This window comes from Acanthaster planci, linkage group LG06, assembly GCF_054643075.1.
Source record: "Acanthaster planci isolate LZ-2023a linkage group LG06, COTS_SCS, whole genome shotgun sequence".
NCBI classification, from domain to species: Eukaryota; Metazoa; Echinodermata; class Asteroidea; order Valvatida; family Acanthasteridae; genus Acanthaster; species Acanthaster planci.
This window is the reverse complement of record NC_141782.1, coordinates 15456795-15478538: the sequence shown is the minus strand read 5'-3', so window position 1 is coordinate 15478538 and position 21744 is coordinate 15456795. Positions and strand designations below refer to the sequence as shown.

At 42.0% G+C, this 21744-nt stretch overlaps 1 protein-coding gene across 1 annotated transcript; it reads right to left on the bottom strand.

The window, feature by feature from the left end:
- Positions 1-284: 284 nt before the first annotated feature.
- Positions 285-18125, bottom strand: LOC110989009 (partitioning defective protein 6-like). Its single transcript, XM_022253062.2, has 3 exons — positions 17897-18125; positions 4250-4472; positions 285-3837 (listed from the first exon to the last, which is right to left on the bottom strand). Exons 1-3 carry the CDS (start codon positions 17969-17971, stop codon positions 3023-3025), a joined length of 1113 nt encoding a protein of 370 aa, XP_022108754.2. The 5' UTR covers positions 17972-18125; the 3' UTR covers positions 285-3022.
- Between the last annotated feature and the right edge of the window lie 3619 nt (positions 18126-21744).

The following is a 21744-nucleotide window of genomic DNA, read 5'->3' as shown; positions in this document are numbered from 1 at the left end:
TTTGACTATTTGAATTATATAACTGTTAGCTTTGCTGAAATTCATTTGTAATTTTGAGTTCTCAAAATTGAGATGTCTCAATAGCATTAATTAAAAACATTGAAAAGTGGTTATCTCTTAAACTGTAAGGAAGTACATCCTTCACCTTTGTTCCATAGTGATTTTAATTTTAAAAATTTTTGGTTTTCCCCACTTCTCTCTGATTTGGTAATAATATATCTTAAATTTGGAATCAACACTATGGAAACAAAACCCCAATGTACACAATGCAGGAACAGCTGCAGCTGCTGCAGCAGAAAAAAAGAACTTCAAGACTGAAAACATTCACTGAGGATTACACAGACTTCACCTTTGATTAGGAATAACAAGGTTTAGAACCCAGAAGCCTTCAGGTTTCTTTGCACACTGCAACGCAAAGATGTCATTCTGTACTGTGTACAAGATTAGGAGACTACATTGTACATCGTACATACATGTATACTAGTACATGCAGCCAGCATGCATTCCTGGCTGCATGTACATGTACATGTACAGTGTACATATACATGTACACGCACATGTGCAGTTGCAATCTCGATTTGGAAGACGGATAAAAAGTTAGACCTCAGCAACATCACGACACAATTGTTTCTAAAAAAACTGAAGAAACTTCAACTCATACAATGGCTCACGAATACAAAAAATATTCAAATTTCTTCTGGGCACAAGAAAGGCAACACGTTACTTTACGCATATGTACATGTATACATGTATGCATGTTTACAAGGCTGTTCCGACCTCTGAACATGCCTACATGTTTGTACATGATACCCCTGGTACAGCATATTCTTGTAGATTCATTCATTCTCTGAACATCTAAGACAGGACAATAAGCAAGAAATTTAAAGCTGGGAATTTACAAATACTCCTAAAAAACAGCCAACCTTTACAACCCCCGTGGCCAACATACACATTGCCTTAAACGACCTGTACAGTTGTACCATAATATGGAGACAGTATCCTCATTGAACAAAACATGTGCAGATTTGAAGGCACTTGTGGCACAAACACCGAGCCAAGCGTGACATGGCTCTTTGACTTGTCAGGAATTTTCTCCCCATACTTGGTGTCTGGTGACAACGGACATGTCTTTGAAATGTGTAGGTGCTAGGTTAACAAGTTTAACGGTGCACCTGTCTCTGCAAAGGAAAAAAACAGAGATGCGTGAGCATCTGCCAGCAACAGGTTTGGCCATGTGCACAATCCAACCCCAACAAAGCTATTTTGTGCTCTGCACACCTTCAATGGGCACCCAATCACCACTCACTTAATTCTGAATTTCCAACGGCTATTTTGAATGCTACATAAACACATCTGTCTCATCATTTGTCTAGTGATATGACACAGTCAGACATGTATAAATGCAAGGTGGTAATACGACGTAAGCTTGGATTGAATACTCCCACGACCACTTCATTCCATTAATTCACAATTTTGACGATACATTGTACATGTACATACGATACCTGTACATGGGCCATACGTGTAGACAATAACCTCCTGCAGATTTTCTCTAGGCACCCTGCTGAACCCGACAGAATCCAACAACACAAAAAAGGCCTTTTCACACGAATGCCGAAACCACACATCTGCGACAGTCAGCACCATAGTGTCTGTGTCTTATGATGTGTGAGATTTCTTCACGGGCTTTCACACGGTGCAATGTTTATCGCGTAACCGACATTCCCCGTTTTGCCAAGATTTGCAATTGCGGTCAAAGGTAAAATTGCATCGCTGGTGCTATGGTCGCTATGTTTTTAATGTTAGAATCATGCGGTACCTGTGATTTTCCAGCCATACATTTGCAGGCAATGCGTTTTTTGTGGATTTCGATAATTCATGTAGTTTATTGTGTGTCCGTACTCCGTTCCGCTAGTCTACATGCTGGATTTAGCAGCCAAAATAGAAAAAGAAAGACGCGAAGACCTTCCATTTTTTACATCACAATTTGGAGTAGCCAACCGCCATTTTTGAAGATGTCAACAAATGGGTGCGCATGCGTGATGAGATTTAACTCAAAGGACCCTTGCGACGATCAAACGCTCTGCATTCACACGGCCAATTTCAGTGATCATTACACAGATTTTGCATCGATGCAAAGTTTTGGAGGAGGTCTTGATCTCTGTGACGATCGCTTTGGACCTGTGCTATATCCGTGCGTTTTTTGACAGAGGTCGACCTTCACACGACACGGGATCACCTCTGTTATCGGTGCTCATGTGAAAAGGCTTATAGTGTGAAGGCTACTGAACCTGACAGAACCCAACAGCTAGAACAAAGATCTTTTGATCACTGCTCCGGCCATGCAACATGGACTTGGACAAAAAACGAGGAAATTCCAATTTTTACAAAACTTTTTCAATGGCATGAGTGTGAAGTACAAAATGAGGAAAGGAGGAAAAGTTGCATGCCTGCTGCTCTCATCATCGACACCCCATGGAAGGCGACCCATGTTGGACATTGTCGGGCTTAGCCTTAGAGTTAACATGTGTAAGCACAAGTGTGAACATTTGCAAAACACGTCAGTTGCACTATGGAGGAATAAAAAGTACATTCCTCCATGTCACCTACACGTGCACCGGGTACATGTACATGTGCCAATTCATATTTGCACCAGCACTTCAGATTACACTTCCAGGTTTCCAACATAAACATAACTTCTCAGGTTTTTATCTGCAGGATCATCCCTTGTGTAGATATACATGAACAAAGTTAACCTCAGGCCATACAAGGAAAGGCCCGAAGTACAGCTCCGGACCGACCTCAGAAACTGAGGCATATCTAGCGGCACCAGGTCCATGACAAGACGTATTCCTCTGGCTCCCACATCATTCCAGGTCTAATACAGGTGTGTATGCAATGATTTCCAAGCAGAAGTGACAACAATAAAGAACCAACACTTCGTAATTTATGCTATAGGTCCTCAGAAGACACAAATGACTGACTGAATTCCTGCCATTGTCCTCATTTTGCTTCGCTCTTTTCAAAGAGTGCATATGTCATCATCGTCGTCGTCAACAATTTCGCCTGATGGAGACATAGCACCGTTTTCTTGAACATGACCCTCTGAGGGTTGGTTGGAGCCTGGAGCCACAGCTCTCTGGTCTGAGGGTTGGTCCTCACTCGGTGGATTTTGTTCACTCATTGCAGTCGACCCCTCCTCCTGGTGCTGCTGTTGTTCGCCTGTGCTCAAACTGTTGGTCTGCTTTGTCAAGTCCTTCACTTCGTCTTCATCGCTGTCGTCGTCAATGTCATTCAGTGAGGCGATCGACTTCCGGGAGAGGGACGAGGAAGCCGGCGCGTAGACGGGATGCCTCCCACCCGATAACGTGTTCCTCTGATTGGCCGGCTTGACGGTGATGATCAGATTGGAGCTGTTGGCGACCATCATGTCCGTCACCTGGTCCAGAGTCTTGCCACTAACCTCGATGCCATTGACCTCCAGCACCTCGTCGTTGACGGCCAAGAGTCCGGTGCTTTCCGCCAGACCGCCGGGCACCAACCGGGAGATGAAGATGCCCGGCACCTTCTCCAGTCCGTGGGGGGTGACCCGGACGCTGGTGCCATCCCGTATGTAGAAGCCCAGTGGCTTCTCCGAGCCATGCTTGTGGAGCCGGACCCGGCGGTGCGTCTCGGGGACGATGTCTACGTCAATGATGGCTGAGACACGGCGGAAATCCTGTGGCAGGCTGATGGGTAGTACTGGCTTCAGGGGTTTGGGGGTAGTGCCCACCAGACTAAATTTGCTCTTCTTCTTTGAGCTGCCATACATATTGAACTGTTGTGTTTCGGTTTCATCTGTAATACAGAAACAGAACCATGATTACGTAGTATGCTCTAGGATCTTATCACGGCCACAAGATGATGGTAATAAACACCAGTACCAATCAACATTGTCAAAATATGATTGGTTACTGATGAGAATACCACACAGCAGACAATGACTAGAATTAGAAGCCATAATTCACATATAGGCTGTGCAGGTGTTAATACTTTTTAGACCAACAGGGTGCTGTAATTGCCAATTGAGTGTTTAAGATCTGCCAAAGTTGAGAGTTTGTGCATGAGCGTGTTGCTACTGCAGCTAAGGCGCTGCTGCAGCTAATGTATGGCATCCCAATGGTTCAATCTGAAATGGAATGAGAGGTCAAACTAAGAGGAAACCAGTTAACTTGATTCAGGGAGAAGGATAGATCACAATTCAACTGACCTTTTCTCTGCACGATGAGGCGCAGCAGTGGCTTGGCCACAGTGAGCGCCTTGTGGTAGTTGTCATCATTGTTGATGGGCAGCAGCTCTCCCTGGGGATCCGTGTAGCCAATCAGGAATGGGATCTTGGACAGGTGGTGGATCTTCTCCAGGAATGTGTAGAAGTCTTCAAAGGTGGCCTGCTCCGAGTGCGAAATGGAGAAGCGGCGGAACTCGGCGTCGAGCTGTTGAAGCAACGGAGAAAGCGGTCACTGAGCCTTACTTAACAGGACCAAGCTTCTGACCCGAAATGCCTCATCATTCTTAATAGGAATCTACATCCTCCAAATCCTCCACTGTACACAAAACCATTATTTGGTACATATACCTGGGCATTCTTTGCAAATTTCCACTTTCAAGGGGTGCCAAGCCCCATGTAAAGAAACAAAGGCTGGGTTCTACCATCCTCGATCAAACAAAATCCTCCAAAACCACCTGTTGGATTTTGAAGGATCAGAGAGGTCCATGGTTAAAAAAATATGTGGTGCATTCACCTTGCACGTACCCTGTAGTAACTGCAATAGGAGTGCCATAGACTACCACTGCAATGTACCAAGCTTCATAAAATGCAATTGATTATTAGTGGGAGCATCCACATAACAGAACCCTTTTCAGTTTTCAATGCAGTTAAAGCCACATTTCCCATCACATACATGTACAAACCGGTAAATTTCTCTCATGGAAAAAAATACAGGGGACTACATGATCCTTTAGAGTAAAACGGACCCCTCATACTGTTGCTTTTGTAGAAATCTTGTCAAGAATCAGTTGTTTACTTCAGCCGACACAAACTATGTACATGTATGAGATAAAATTTAATCCTAGTCAAATGAAAGGAATATTTCAGGTATGATGACTGTGAGCAAGGTGACAAATATGGTGTTTCAAAGTACAAACCTATCAGATAAGGGGACCTGGAGAGCTTAGAACCAAACCAGAGGAATGTTAATGTTCAGAGTTCAATGCTTATTACATTCTGCTGTGGGCCAACCTGCATAAGTCCTACTTCAGAGGGTATTTCAAGTACAGAATGATTAATGACAGTCTGGTCAGTGGTCACACTGATCTTTACTTGGCAATGTAAACAGCAGGCTGGAGTCTGAATTTCAACCAAGGACCAAGAATGTAGAGTAGGGATCCACATCATGAAAGGGCCAAACAACTCTGAACTACATGTAGGTGTGGCTATTTTCAGCCCTAACACTGCAGAATCAACAAGGTACATGTGTAGGTTCTGCTGCATCGTGTTAGTCTGAGCAAAATATCCCTATTGTTCTACAAAGTACATACATGTAGCCTTCCCGCACTCCAGCAGCATAAGATCATATGGACGGTGAGATTTAGGTATTAATTTTTTGTTAGGTGGCTTCACAATGCACAGCTGCTGCATTCCTGTTTAAGTTAACTTCTGTTATATATATTTTTTCATATCTGTTCATCCAATAGCACATTTCTATTTATTTCTCTGTTTATCCAACAGCGTGCATTCTGCACTGATTACAGGATGAAGTAACAATTAAGACAACAATGAACAATGTTCAGTTGTAGAGGCGAGAGGAAAACCCCAGATAAATATTCCCGGGAAAACCCACAGCATCTGGCAGGGACTGAAAACCCAATCTCCTGACCTATATGTAGGTGGGATTTGAACCTGGGCCACAGAGGTGGAGGGCAAGGAAAGAGCCACTACACCAAACCGACTACCCCTCAACCAACTCACCTGCTTGTCATAGCAAAGTCATTAGTCGCAAGAGCTCATGAGATTTGAGCCTACATGTATTCTTGCAATCAATACCAATCCTGCTGTTGGTTCCTCATTAGTCACTTGATTGCTTTGCAAATACCTCCTCTGCAGTTCTTGCCGATGTACATGTACATCTATGTAATGTACATGTAATGTTATTGGCAGAACTAAAGCTAAAGTGGCCAGAAAAATTACACTGATCACAGAGCATCCCCCCCCATCTATTAAAATACGGCATTCCAGGTTCCACAAATCTTTACCCTTTAAAAACAGAATGCAAGGTCCCTCAACTCATTTGTAAAGGCCACTGGGCAAATTGTACACACTTGCAGCAGGGGTTCATTACTTTCACCATCTTGAATTTCCTGGCCGCCTGTTTAAACCATAACATTTCCCACTTTCACTCTTCTCCTGGGTTGGAAATAGTATCCCTAAACTACAAGCAGGAGCTTTTTACAGAGGGGTTAAAAGGTTGCACAGGGGACCCACTGAAGTGTGCTGTCATCTGTTGCTTTCTCCTGAGAGTTGTTGGGGCTGGTTGGAGGTAATGGGGCACCCTGCTGAGATTCCAACTGGGATTAAGGGTGTCTGCAACACCACCCAGAGCCTGGATGAAAAGTATGCTTCGGTAAACAGGCATCCATTCCAATCTGGTCCCGAATCACACAAGATGTTCACCAGGTACAGTGTACATGTACATGTAACGTTGCTCACACTAGTCTAACTGCATGGTGGAATGGTGCTACACTACAGCAAACGACCAAATGCTGCATGTCAAAGCACTTGCAAATAGCACAAATGCTGAATTCATTTTCTTATCCACTTAGCACATTGCACAAAGATGAATAAAATTTGTTGAAACCATGTTCATGTACAATGTAGCTGCTTTGATGTACATGTATGTAATGGTAAAATTACATGGACAATTTATACAAAGAAGACAGGCTTTTCTACACAGCTTCCACTGATGCTGTTTGTCATGTAGCTGCAGCTGGCTGGATTGGGCATAAATGAAAAAAAAAATGTGAAAAATTTCCAAAGGATTGAGATTTAAAATGTCATCCATGCATACATGTGCTTGAACCGGAGCACATGCATGGTCTTGAAATTAAATGTGCTCATTCATCATACGTGTATACATTGTACATTGTAATCTGCACAATACATGTACATGTACATGAATAGGCATGTACATGTACCATTACGTACAATGTACCAATACATGTACTGTACAGACAAGTATACAGGTACATGCACATCCCATGTCTGCAGCCTTATACATTTTTAGTTTGTTTATAAAGGCAAGGACCCCACTGGCAGTTGCAACAGTTCTTGGCATTTGTTGTCAGGCTGGTGCAGTGGTGAGCTACCATAGGTTCCAGGGAAATTGCACATAGTGTACCACAAAATGTATTCTTTCATGCGGTATGCACACTAAGGTGCTGTTCACTAAATCAAGTGACAATTTCTGCCCAACTGATTAGCATGAAACTGCTCCCAAAGCTTCTTCTGAAAATGGAGACTGTTTATTCAACCAAATGGTGAGATTGGGTGAATTTTTGTTGGGGTCAACTCCTGGTTCTTTGGGATTCCATGTGGGGGCAAAATGGATTAAAGATGCAGTTGAAAAATGTTATTACATGTACACGTGTCCAGTAAGTGCCCGATAAAGTAGAAAAATGGCTGCAGGCAGACTTTGGAACTACATGTATCACTTTGGGGGGGGGGTTGTTTTGAGTGAACAATTAAAAATGAAATTGGTTAACCTCCTGACCTGAGCCCTGACCAATGCTGATTTTACACTGTTTTCAATGGGGCTTAAATTGATGGACGACACCCACAAGTGCCTGCTGGCTTGGTGCGCAGTAACTAAAGTGAAGCATCTGTGGGTGTGACGAAATTCCACTGCAAGAGACTCTCAAGAATGCAGTTTAAGTGTCGGCAAAACAAGTCCCCCACAACCCAACCCAGGAGTTATTAAAGAGAATGAAAGCCACAGCAATGCAACCTGTAACCCTGTTGATGTTGAAAAACATTTGGACAGAGACTTGACCTTATACATATACATGTAGTAGCTTAAACAATACAACTCCTGCTCCATTTTTAAGCATTAAAAAAACAAACAAACAAAAAAAACACCAAAAAAGCTGAGCAAAACAGATAATATCGGGCACTTTTCAACTGCTTTATTAAAGTAGACATGACTGTTTGCCATTTTGGGGGCATCTGTATCTTTCATTGGAAGTATAATACCAAATTTGCAACAAAAAATCTTGAGACAGGTGCTACTAAACTGTATAGTTTTAGCTCTGTGGTTTTCATAAAAACACACAAAATGTTGCCCAGTCAATGAACTACAGGCTAAACGTGTCTGCAATTTTTCTGTGACAAAAAGGATGCTTGTAACTTCTACATGTACATGTACTTGCCTTGGGTTGAGAAGGTGTGTGGAAAACGTCTCCTTAGATTTACAGTAATTTTTTTTCAAAAAGTATCACCTGACAGTCTGACACATATTTGGAAATGACTTTGTTTCATTGGTTTGTTCAACATTATATGAATGCTAGACAAAAGTGCTAATACTGCATGATAATTTAAGAGATTATTTCTCAGGAAGCTCCAGATGGCAGATGGTCCATTTACTTTACCAGTTTCTGAACTTTTTTTAACCCTAAGCTACATGTACATGTACCCCAAGAAGATAAGGTATACATATAATCTAATTTCTACCAGTAAGAGTGGGCAGTTGGCAAATGAAATACAACATAATACTCCACACTGCTATTTAACCATGTACATGCATGTATGTACATGTACAAGAAATTAGAGCTTGCTGGAAATAGCCATGGTCCGCACACTTACGATAGCCTGTGTACGTGTACCCTAGGTGTACATGTTGCATTCACCAGAAGCAGGGTTGAAATTGAACAAAGGTGCTTGTTTACAGGGTTAACATGCCCATGTGAGGGCAACCACACCTGCAAACGTGTAAATTGTAAAATGCCGCTCAAAGCCCACAGCAAGGAATTGAATATGCTTATGATGAGTCAGCGATGACAATACAATGCACTCTGTACATGTACTTTAACAGGTTGACTGTCACAGTGGTTGATTGTTGACAAAAGCAGTGGAAATCTGTATGAAGTTGGCTTGCTCTGGAAGTATGGAGGCATATACATATGTACTCTTTTCATTCAAAGGGATAGTAAAATTGCCAATATTGCTAACAACACATCCTTCCATACAGACAGCCAAGTTGATGACTATAGTGCCGTCACCGTGGCAAGAACATTTCTAACAAAACATTATTTGTACGTGTACATGCACGTGAAGCATAAGAACATGTACAAACATGTACGTATACATGTACATGTACATGTACCTGGTATAAATTTGAAAAAGCCTTTCATGACACCTGGGCACTCTCCAACAATGCTAAGCACATTGAGATTCCATTTTACATATGTACCCTTCAACTGTAGATATGGTACCGCTTGTGGTGGGTACCGGTGGCTATGCAGCGGATCTACATGTACATTCATGGTCTTCGGTACATGTGCTTACATGGACAAGCATGCAGTATGTAATACGCTTGCATACATGTACATGTACAAATTAAATATACCGACACAGAACATTTACGTATGCTGTATATCAATGGTACAGTACATGTACATGTACCTCGTATTCTGCATGGAAACATTTTTAAATTTATTTGACGAATACATACAAACTGTAGGTGCATGATCATACATTACATCATGTTCACATTATTATCATTTACTCGGCCACCATAAAAATTTACAAAGACAATAACATAAATGGGGAAACGACGCTAGGTCAGAATATGGATGGCGACGTACCGGTCCCAGTACCTACATGTACATGTACATACAGAGTACATGTAGCTTTGGTTCCCACAGATCTAGGGCCAGGCACATGTACATATTGTGTATGTATGCATAGAAAGGTCAACGGATGGTTAATGAGGTAAGAGAGGTTTTAAACACAGGGCACTATTGTCATCCACAAACTGTGGTGGTAACTGCTCAGCTATTGTGATGGGGTTTCTATTGTGTGCCTCTGACACACTAGGATAATATTTGTTTCCGGATGAACACACACCACACTGTTTGCAAACAGCTCCAGTGTTCCTGCAAGGACTACTGAAAGATGACAGGTCCGCTGCCCAGAGCACTCATGTACAACTACAAGTATGTACATGTATGTTGCAGGTTAAATTCAGGAAACACATGCTCACAATAAACCCAGTCAGTGCAGGATCTGTAGATGTCAAAACCAACTCAGAGAAACAAAGGGGGTTTTGTCTAGAAATTGCAATGTTTGTTCCTTTTTCTTATTAGTGGCTTTCATGTATACACTTTTGGGGTCATTTGATTTCCAACAAATTATACAAAATGTTTTTGACAACATTCCAAAGAGACCATGAATACATTTCTCTAATTTCCTTAATTCCCACTAACTCTTGGAGTCAATTGCATTTGGTATGAGCATGGACCTAAACTTCTACCAACCACAAGAAAAGAACAATGAAAACAAGCCCACATACCAGGCACTAAAATAGAAGTGCAGTATATTTATTAGATGATGTTTAGACAAACACTGAGTCACTTACAAGTACATGTACATGTACTGATACACTGTACAAGTACATGTACTGGTACACTGTACAAGTACATGTACTGGTACACTGTACATGTACATGTACTGGTACACTGTACATGTACATGTACTGGTACACTGTACATGTACCTTAAATGGCAAGACTACTGTACTTACCTTACACTACCTCCACTCTAGCTCTACAGCTCAGGGTAAATGATAAATACAGGTTATAAATGGGTAGGCCATCAATCACTGCAGGGGGGGAGGCAATTTCTAATGCAAGGAAACTTGGGAATGAGATGTGGGGACAATTTGTCCCCATAAGATTTTGGTCCCCCTTATCTGTATTTCAAGATGCTTGTGATTCCTATGACTACAGTACATATACATGTATGTGTGATTTTTATCATGTACATGTAAAATATACATGCACCGGTACATGCTTCTCAACTCACAATCACAATCAGTGCAAAGATTATGATACTCGCATTCTTTAGGTGAAAACGACCAGGCTGCCTACTGCAAAAATTTCTGAACTGACTCACGGAGGTGTGGACACCGCACTGGTGGGCTCTATTGGGAGTACATGTAGATTGAATAGTACAGGATATGTACATGTACAGTGTTACATATTGGTCTTTTGATATGTTAATTTGAGTTAAACTGTTTATGGAACTGCTACATGTAGGTGATATCACTGTACTTTTTTTTAACATACTGTAAGTGATTCCAAGCACGAGTGGTTGGGGTGATGCGCCAGTGATGTTCCTCAAGATCAGCTGAACAAAAAGTTTCTATTCCAAGCAAATGGCAAACATCGAATAGAAAGGCGGCTCACATATAAATTTCCCCTTACCTTTACACAAAAATTGTATACTTTTCTATTCATTGTTTTGAGTCTACAGGAAGAAATTCTCCCCTTAGACATGTTAGATCAAAAGAACAGAAACTGCAAAATATTTCAAACGGTGTCTGAAAGACCTTATTTTCTTTTCCTTACAACATCTCCCTTCTCTGTTTCCTGTTGGTTACATCCTCTCTATACTGCCTACCAACGCGTACACGCGTAACTGGAGGGATGTGGTCCAGGGAAAATTTCTGTGTAAATGTGGTGGTGTTTGCAGGGATCCAGATTAGTTCAATTGGAATAGCTCTGAAATGCTTTGAAACACATACTTCAGTGTTGTGACTAGAGGTTTAAGAGGGTTACAAACTGTTAAATCTATGGGCTAGGTAGGGTTGTACCAGTACAGTACATTACAATGGAATCTTATAGGGCAGCCGAATATCCGAATATTCAATCGAATATTTGAATACTGTATCATTTTCCAAATTTGAATATTCGAATGCAAAATTCATGAAAACGGAGGGAGAATTTCCTTTTGTTTTAAATGACAATAAAAGCACACTATGGAAGCTTGTTTCAAGCAGATCCAAAACAAAAGCAACAGAATAATATATCTTATGATTCAAGAAGTAAATTGTTCATTAAAAAATTTAAAAGGAATAAATTGTCAACAGGGCAAGAAGCATTGTTCGTCTTTTAAATCTTGCTAAATCATGGCTGGAGATAGTCCTAGAAGTAAGAAGCTGTTATGGTGATTATACAATTGTGGGTGTTATTGCAACTGATTTTGTATATACCGGTATATGGTTTGCTCATCAACGATTTGCTGATCGGAATAACCTAATATTCGGATATTCGATCGAATTGAAAATCAAATATTCGAATAGTGAACTATTGGAATTGACTCGGCCCTAGGAACTTAATACTAGGAGATGGAAATTTGGAGGAAAGAAATCATGTTTACATTCACATTTCATACCACAAGGTGTGAAAACATTTTCCCACTTGTACAAAATACCGGTAAGTGTGATGTTTTGCCAACTTGAGTGAAAAGGAATGAAATTCTCAATGTATGAAAAGGTGTGACAATCTTTTCCCACTTATGTGAAAAGGTATGAAAATGTTTTCCTCTGTAGGAAAGTGTGAAAAGTATCCCATTCCTGGCATCACACTGTACCAAGAGAAGGTAGCCATATGGCCATCTACATGTACAGGTACATGTAGGCCTACATGTAGCTGGGACCCTGCTACTGCCAGACCATGGTCGAATGTTAAACTTTAAATGGCTGAAATCACAGTGCAACTAGTCGGCTGGTGACTAGATGTGCATGATGTGATGAAGCTGACCTTCTGACGTTAGTCATTATTTAATAAGAGAGTGAAAAGGGAGATTCTTTTTCAAAAAGGCAAGGTCATTTTGACTCCTCAGAAACCTGATCACACATGCTGCATGCTGACAACGGAGCCGTACATGCTGAAAAAATAACAAGCAAAGTCTTTGGCACATGGCAGGACAACTGACATCAATGGTGTCCCCGAGATGGATAAGTTGAACAAAGTTCCACTGGTTGAATCTGACTTGGAACTCTGCTTACTGTCTTACTCTAGTCTCAAGCCATGTTAGCCTAGGCTAAGTCTAATGAATACACGTACACGTAGTTTGGAGCTGCTTGGGGGAGGGGCATGCTGTTCAGCGTCAACGAGCATTACCAAAATGCCAACAAGTTAATCAAGCATGTTTATGCAAATATTGTATATTTACCATATTGATTAGGCTCCTACAAACATGTATCACATGTCACATTATCTAAATTGATATTTTAGTGCAGAAATTTGAGCGACAAAGTCCATTCTGCTCGAGCAGCCAAGCCGGCCGCCATCTTATTTTCAAGTGGACGGCAGAGAAAAGAAAGAAGTCTGAGTGAATCTGGAATAAAATTCCCTGTTTTTCTTTCACAGTGGAACATGTTAGAGTATGTAAAATATGATAAAATGACTTTTAAACCTTAAGAGTATATTTTCAAGTTGTTAATGCTTTGTTGATGCTACTTATGTGTGAGTTGACGATAAATAGCACGACCGTTAAAAGAGGTGGTAAGAGTTCTGTATATGGACAACACCTATTTAGAAAGTGATTACATTTACATGTCCTAAAAGGTCAAATTTAGGCCTAGCAAAGAAAATGTTGAAGTGTTTACACAAAAGAATAGTTTTTCAGACCAGTCTCATAGCCTGTTTGTGCAAAGGGTGTTAAATGATGTCTGTGTATGGTGTATGGAACTCTTCCCAAAGTGGCAATTTGTCTGTTGTAGAATCTTGTTAGCAGGGTCAGGGCTAGGCCTACCCCCAAGAACTGTGGGGTGCGACATCCACCATAAATGAAAGGGTCAGACATCGGACCCCACAGTAGGAAGTCTGGCACTTTTCAGGTCTTTTTTGTGTGACCCCCACAAATTTAGTACCACTGGAAAAAGAACTCCAAAAGAAATTGAATGGTACAAAATTCACATGTAGCTTAAGGGTAAGGTTAGGTCCAGCAACTATTGGGTGGTTAGGATTTTAATGGCTGTTAGTATAGTGAAATTATGAAATTTTTAAAATTAAAATTAGGTGTAACTAGTCCGTCGCTTTTTGAGGGTGGACACAAGTTTTATTTTTATCAATGTATTTGAACCACATGGAGTCTTGATCCTCATCGGTTCCACTTCCAGACATGCAAGAGTTGGAAAAAGATCTGTAATTAAGTCACAGAGGAAGTGTAAAGTAAACAATATCTTGTATTATGGACAACTTTTAAATAAAAAATATAGGATACATGTACATGTATACAGTAACAGGACAGGTTGGGCTTGAAATGTTCAGTGATGTGTGAAAGATCACTGAAGCGTAGATTTGGTGTGATATTTTGTCATCAATAAATAAGAATAGAGTACCAAGTCCGTCAGGTGTCATGAGTTATTTTGAGTCTCTTCATGTTTGACGGGGTCTTTTGATAAAATTTGATTGAAACAACATGTGTGATTTATGTGCTTGTTATTTGCATCTTGCTCCCCGTGCACCAAGCATCAATCTGTAGCATATGCATACACCATGTGCACAGTTGCGTGACAGCACGCCTATACAAAAGGGCTGTTCGGCACCAGTTTGACATCGACTTTTGACAAAAAAACAACTTCCCTTTCCTTCCTGAAATTCCAAGCTTCCAAATAAACACCATTCCATATATGTTTCATCAACTCTTTGTGCATGTTTCGGGGGATTTTCAAAAGAAAAATGCACATTTTTGTTACCTTTTTGTAGTCTTTACAAACTGAGACAAAGCTTGACGGTGCTTCAGTCAGATGCCTTGAGTCATACATCAAATGAACGAGTATTTTTAGATCTACAAGATGATGACATCATCGTTCCGAACCCGGTCAAGTCTCGCGAGATATTAGGCTTAGATGAGACCGTGTCACACTACCTCAAACAAAGATGGCCGCACACAGTTGTTGACGTGGTGAAGTGGCTCCGATCTCGCATTCATCAAATTTTACACCCAAAACTCGACGCAAAGAGACATAATAAATGGTACTAACACAAATATCGGTTCTTTTACTACACAACTGCTGTTTAAAATAAAGAATTTGATGCACAAAAAGGGCAGAATTCGTTGATTAAAAACAGAAACTTTTACACGCTTTCAGAAATAAAATGTAGAGGTGCCGTTTTACTGGACTCCCTACTCACAATCCTGGTGGTAGGTTAGGGCCAAGGGAAATGTAGTTAGGCCCTTCAAAGTTTCATAGATGCACGCCAATGACCTAGCTCCACATGTGGCTGTAGTGGCTCTCTTTTACAATCTGTCTCTTATCTGTTGCCACCACAGCCCTACTTCAAGGCATGTCTTAAATGCCTGAAATCGAAACTGCAGGATTTTCACAAACTTTGAATCTTGATATCTTCCGAAATGAGAATGACTCAACAATGTTACTTACACCGGCGTATTCCTCAGAGTTTGGACTTTTATATAAGTACCCTAAAGCTTTCCAAAACCATATATTTTCCAATGTACATGTATGGTGCCTTGAAAACCGGGCCTATGATATTTCTATGCTGACCGTGGGCAGTGCCATGTTAAAAAACGAAAGCAGCGCTTCTTGCATGGGATTTCAAGGCACCCTACATCCCTACATGTGGGGCTAGCCACTGACCATGCTGAGTGACTTTCAATTTCAACAATGAAGGCTTGCTCTTTTGTGAAATTTTGCACTCAGCATGTAACAAAGGGGCTTGCTTTCATCACGACTGACGTCCAGGGTATAAAAGTTGTGTACAAAATGACCACTAATTTGTTCTTGGTTTGCCTTGTTGAAGAAACTAATATTTCATGTTTACAAGTTCTTTGAGGCCTTATCTATCCGTCTGGGGGTTTAGGAATTTCAAAACAAACTACTGACTTCAAAATCGAGGAAAATAAGTGAGAGATAACGTTACTTTTGTAGACGTAATTCATCCGTTCTCGAGTCAAGTAGTAAAGTGCACGCACGTACAGTACAGGAATCCGAGCTGCATGCACACACTACACCTGTGCGATTTCCAGTCTGTTGCTCGCCTGCTACATGCAGGCTGTGACTGGTACCCGGCTTTTACCTGAGTGCCGTCAAGCCGATATAAAAAATGCAGTTCCGTTTTTGTTGAATCGGGGGCTTCAGACTGACCAATTAACCCACTATTGGTTATCCCTAAAATGTTCATATTTTGTTCTGCTTTAAATTTCGGTTTATAAACATAAATTTGCGACACAAGCTGCTATTTTATAAGAATAACCTCCGTTAGCGTAGAAGGCTTTGTATGTGTAGGGTTCTTGTAGTTGTATGGCAAGAAGTTCATCAGCGATCTTTCTTTGAAGTGTTTAACATGTTTAATTTGTTTGTAGAGGATTATTGGTTAAAGATGTATAAATACACAATGTTGTAGAGATCCAATTTTTATTAAAATGAAACAGTAATTTATCTTGAGGAATCAAAAGAGGATTACACTGCAGGCATGATGATCATGATGAACAGGCGAGAGCGATACTACACTGAAATTGTGCTGTTGATTGGCCTTTCCTTTTTATTCGTTAACTAAACATACAATAAGCAGACTGAATTGGTAATTGGCAGTGACGAGTTGGATTTTAGAGCAATGGACAGATAGCTAGAGCTAGACTGTGTCAAAGTTTTTAAACCTCATTGTAGGTGATTTTTCGTTTTTAAATTCAGGCCCAAGAGATTGTTAATCACCGTTTTTGACTCTCATATCAGTCTAGTTTATTACCAAAAATTTATCAAGCCAGCGCTTTCTGGAAAAATTCTCCATCTCTAAAAACAGTTATTCGGTATAACTTTTAAATGGAACAAATCAACAGAAACAAATTGGAACAAATTGCTAGCAACAGAAATGTGCCAAAGCCTTGCTGGATAATATCCTCTCCCCTCGACACGGAACTGCCAGGTCCCTTAACTTCTATCGAATTTTGTGGACACCTTTTGTTTGTCTATTTTAAGTCCACCTGTTAACACATAATACATGCTCAAAAATGGCCAAGATTTGTACAAATCGTGAATTTAACATTTCCCGTACTGGCCGTAGTAGACTCAGCTTGTGTGCAGGTAACCATATAGGCCAACTGTTACCAACGCAAGCCACAGCCTCGCCCCTGGCCCGATGTTATGTGTACTCGACATGGAGATCAATGCAATGGTAGTCGTGGCTGAGAACCACCGTGCCGTTGTGCGGTGAGCGTTTTCGAAACCAGTGGATTCATTTAGACTTCAGTTTCACTGGTTCCAGTCGGACCATGTAGTTTCGCTCGGAATCTCGTATGCCTACATGTAGTTGCACGCGCACACTGTACGAACTGCACTGGAGAGCGGCTGAAAACAACAGTCTACAACAATGGCAAGAATTAACATAACGTCTGACTTTATTTTCCTGTTTTTGTCTTTGGTGGTGATGTGTTGGATGTGGAGATAACGATGCATAGGAGTTACAAGCGTGAAACTGGCTCCATGGAAAAGGTAGAAGTGTTGGAAATTTTAGTTACAAAATTGTCCGCCCGATTTTGCATCATTTATATTGCCTACCTGGACTCCCTCCGTGACGTAGTACGGTCAGGGAGTCCACCTGGCATGCCTGGGCTAGAGTACCCCCCAGAACAGTGTGGGGTCCGACGTCTGCCCCGCTCCCACGTTGAATTGAACGGGGAGGACGTCGGACCCGTTCATCATTGACCAGATAAAACGGTATACATGTACGTCGGTGCGTTACAAGCATTCATCAAGCACGCCGCACGGTCGGAGTGCTATTGAGTGTAGTGCAAGTGATTTCATGAGTACGTTCGTATGCGATTCAGATGGAAAACTTACCTTGCTTTTCACCTCCGTAAAACCATTTAGAATGCCGCTATTTCCATTGCTCATGCCTGAAGTGTTCTTGGCCATAATTCCAACCAATCATCTGGCACATTGAGCTTCGGAAACACTTGTTTTGGACCTAGAATGCAGATTCTTCCTCGCAAGTTACAATACGCGACATAGCCTACATTAAAAATATAGTACGTGTGTATAACTATGCATCGTTGGTTTCTCTAACAAGTACGCATGATGCACGCGCGACGCTGGCCGATGAGTACCAATGACTCACATTTGACCAATTGCGTGACGTCACATTAAAATATGTGGGAAAAGCCGCCCGTCAGCGCTTCCATTACTGCATACAAGTTTAAAAGGTGCTATCGTGCACCTCTGGCTGGGTACCACGCCTATTAGCACGTTGTCATGGGAGGTCATGCCTGAACGATGTATCATCCACGGCGAACATCATAGGCTTGCCATTTCTTTGAAATTTAGACAAAATCAGATCATTATGTGTATTACGTCTGTCTTCTGAAAAAAAAAATACATTGCAGGGCTGAGGTGAAACAAACTTGGAAACATGATTCGTAAAGCAATGTCGATTGCAGGCGCAGATAGCCTGCGTAGCTGAAAGCGGCATTAAAACAAACAAAACAAACAGCTCGACGGCATGCAGTTCCAATTTCCTCCTGCCTCCATGATTGTACTCAATTTTCAGTTTTCTTAGAAAACTACCACTGTTTTGATATGAACTGCTCTGTTTAATATCTCAATTAACTGCCATAAAATTACATTTTTGCTCCCCAGGTTAGCAAATGCACGTACGTTTTTCAGATGACGAGCTGAGGGTGAAACGATTGAACGGGAGGGGGGTGAAAATTATGAACCTATTCGCTCAAGTAATCCGACTCTTTCGACACAAAAATTTGCAGTCAGCTGTCGGCGCCGTATGCACGAGGAGCAGTCCGTACAGACTGGGAGAATCAGCTCTTCCGTCAAGGAAAATGAACAACGATGAGATCCCTCAGGGGTGCTTCATGTTGCCATGTCCAGTCTTGTTGGGCCGTTTTCCAATACTCAACTTCGGCTCCGCCTTAGGCTTCAACTTTTTTTTAACTAGTTGACGTTGAAGCTGTAAGCGCAGTAATTAGTTTAATAGTGCCACAAAATATCAAATAAGATGCAAGAGAGCCAGAAATTACAGTAATCAAATCATCATTTATGATTTAAAAGCCCACCATCGAGGATTGGTTTTGGGAACGAAGCCTGAGGCGGGGCCCAAGTTGAGTATTGGAAAAGCGCCTTGACTGCTGTTCCTTGATTGTATATGTGCTTGTATTTTATTTTGTCTTACCTGAAAAGTACTAAATGAAATGAAATTATAATGTTCCGTTTATACATGAACCATGCGCAGGGCCTGCGGACTGTTTCGCAGGTCAATGTCCTTTCACAAGTGAGCGGACTGTGTCGCAGGTCAATGTCCTTTCACAAGTGAGCAAAGACACCCGTCGCCTGGTGGCGCTATATCCGATTGTCAGTGGCTCACTGATCTGAGGGGAGTTTCCCCACTAACGGCAGTAGTCCTCTGGATTTGATCAAAGTGTTGCTCTTTGCAGGCTACTGGTATGTCATTCGTCCTTTCTAGGAGTTCTAGATATAAAACAAGGGCTGTTCCGACGCTATGAAAGTACTCATTATTGAAAGTGTGAAAAATTCACTTCCAAAAGACTGAGTCCCTGCATGAAAGGGTGAAAACCGATCTAAAACGAGCGAAAACCACTCCAGAAGAGTGAAATTTCCACTCCTTCAAGGAGCCAATGAAGTAACAACTTGAAAATAGTTTTCTCTTCACGGCTCCTCTTTTGGGATGAGTTTCACCTTTTTTGGAATGGTTTTCACTCTTTTAAAAGCGGTTGTCACTTGTTAGAGTAATTTTAAGGGACTCACTTTTTTGGAGAGTGAGCTTTTTTTTACTCTTGCCAAAAATTGGATTCCGAAAAGCGACTGTCCAAATTTTTTTATCCTTTAAAGAAACCTCACCCAAAGACAAGTTGTAGTTTCTATAAATGCAGGCGCTCATGGTTTCCTTTAAAAATCGACAAGTTGTCTCCAGGGGCACCGTTCACTTCCACTCCCCGCTTCCCGCTGGATACATCATTACATAAATTAAGTGCTGAAGGCGGAAGGGTCCGCCATCCTCTCGGGATGTTGTAACTCAAACCCAACAATTGCGTTCGCTTGAATGATGTGCAATATCCCACCCGTAATTTTCGACGAAGGCGTCCCTCCGACTGACCTGACTTCCGGGTTTCAGAACCTCAGTAGACGGGCCCTGATGTAAGGAAGTAATAAAGCACCAGTCACGATCATGGACCGTTCCTATTAATTTGTTACCAAGCTATCGTGTCAAACATTACAGAGCTGCAGCCCTTGGGACGATGCTCCGGGAATGAGGGTTGGTGTGATGCCCGACATCACCTTGACAATGGTGCCAACCTGAAAATTATTAATAAACATTCTGCCTGCATCGCATCGCAACTAGGCCCCTGCTCTGGCTACGCCCGTCGTGTTATAACATTCATTGCCCAGTTGACGATTTAGGCGCACTGAGTGCTTGAAGCTGTGATCACTTCTTGTCGAAAACTGCTAAGATACCAGTAAAATTTCCCTTAATTTTTCCACGATGCAGTGGTATGCTGTTTTGCTCTTGGCGGGCCTAGGGTTGGCTGTATCAGCGATACCGATTAGTGTCAAATTTCTAAAGGCAGATGGAACACCGGCCAAGGAGTTTAACGAGGGTGACACGGCCATATGCAGGTGCCGTGCTGAATTCACCGACACCCCGTTCTCCTCAGCTAAGTTTGAGTGGAAACCGTTCGGCAGTACCAACCGCGTAACCATCGCAGAAGGAAACCAGATTGTCGATCCATCCGGAGAACAGTCCCGCTTCTCCGCTGCCAGTCTCATCGATATCGGGGACAAAACCATGGATTATCGGGTGACCATCGACGGCTTGGACCGCTACGACAACGGCTACATCCTCTACTGCCAGTTCTTCAGTGAATCAATCGTGCCGACCGGAGACGGGGGCGTGGCTGCCAAGCTAGTCGTCAAATGGAAACTCCCATCAATCCAGTGCTCGGACATTGCGTCGAATATCAAGTGTGGTGATGATGTATCTTACAGTTGTTCTGCCACCGATGTCGACGGGAAATCGAACGGCACGCTGTCCTTGTGGAAAAACAGTGACCAACAGGAAGGTGTGGCGGCAGCGACCCGGACAGTGACACAGTACAGCATCAGCTACACCACCAAAATGACGGTCGATGGTGCCAAGGATGAGTACGCGTGCCGCTACCGTGGCATAGGTGGCTACGAGGAGTATAACACCAACTGCACTTTCGAGGGGCCAGATTGTGTGGGAGACACCCCCAGTCCTGGTGACGGTTCGCTGTCCCTGCACGACCACGCCCCGATCATGATAACCATCGGCTTACCGATTCTGATGATGTACTGGATCGCGTAATAGTTTAACTGTTGCTTTCGAAGCGCCCCTACAGATGAGAAAAGTGGTTACTATATCTTCAAAAAGACATTCAACAAGAGTATAGTGCAGAACTTGAAAGGGACACACCCTCATACGGGCATGCATTTGTATTTCAGTCATTTTGAAAGTATCCCCAAAGTTTGCAGGGCGCGGGAACAAGTGCGGTGTTAATCGTAGCCTTTTCATCTAACCGTAGAAAGGAATAGTTGTGCTCATTTGTGATGTGTTATACAGATAAAGAGAACGCAATACTAAGTATCGTAAAATGCGTTTTTTAAAATAAGAAAAGATTTGTATTCTTGGACTTGATGTT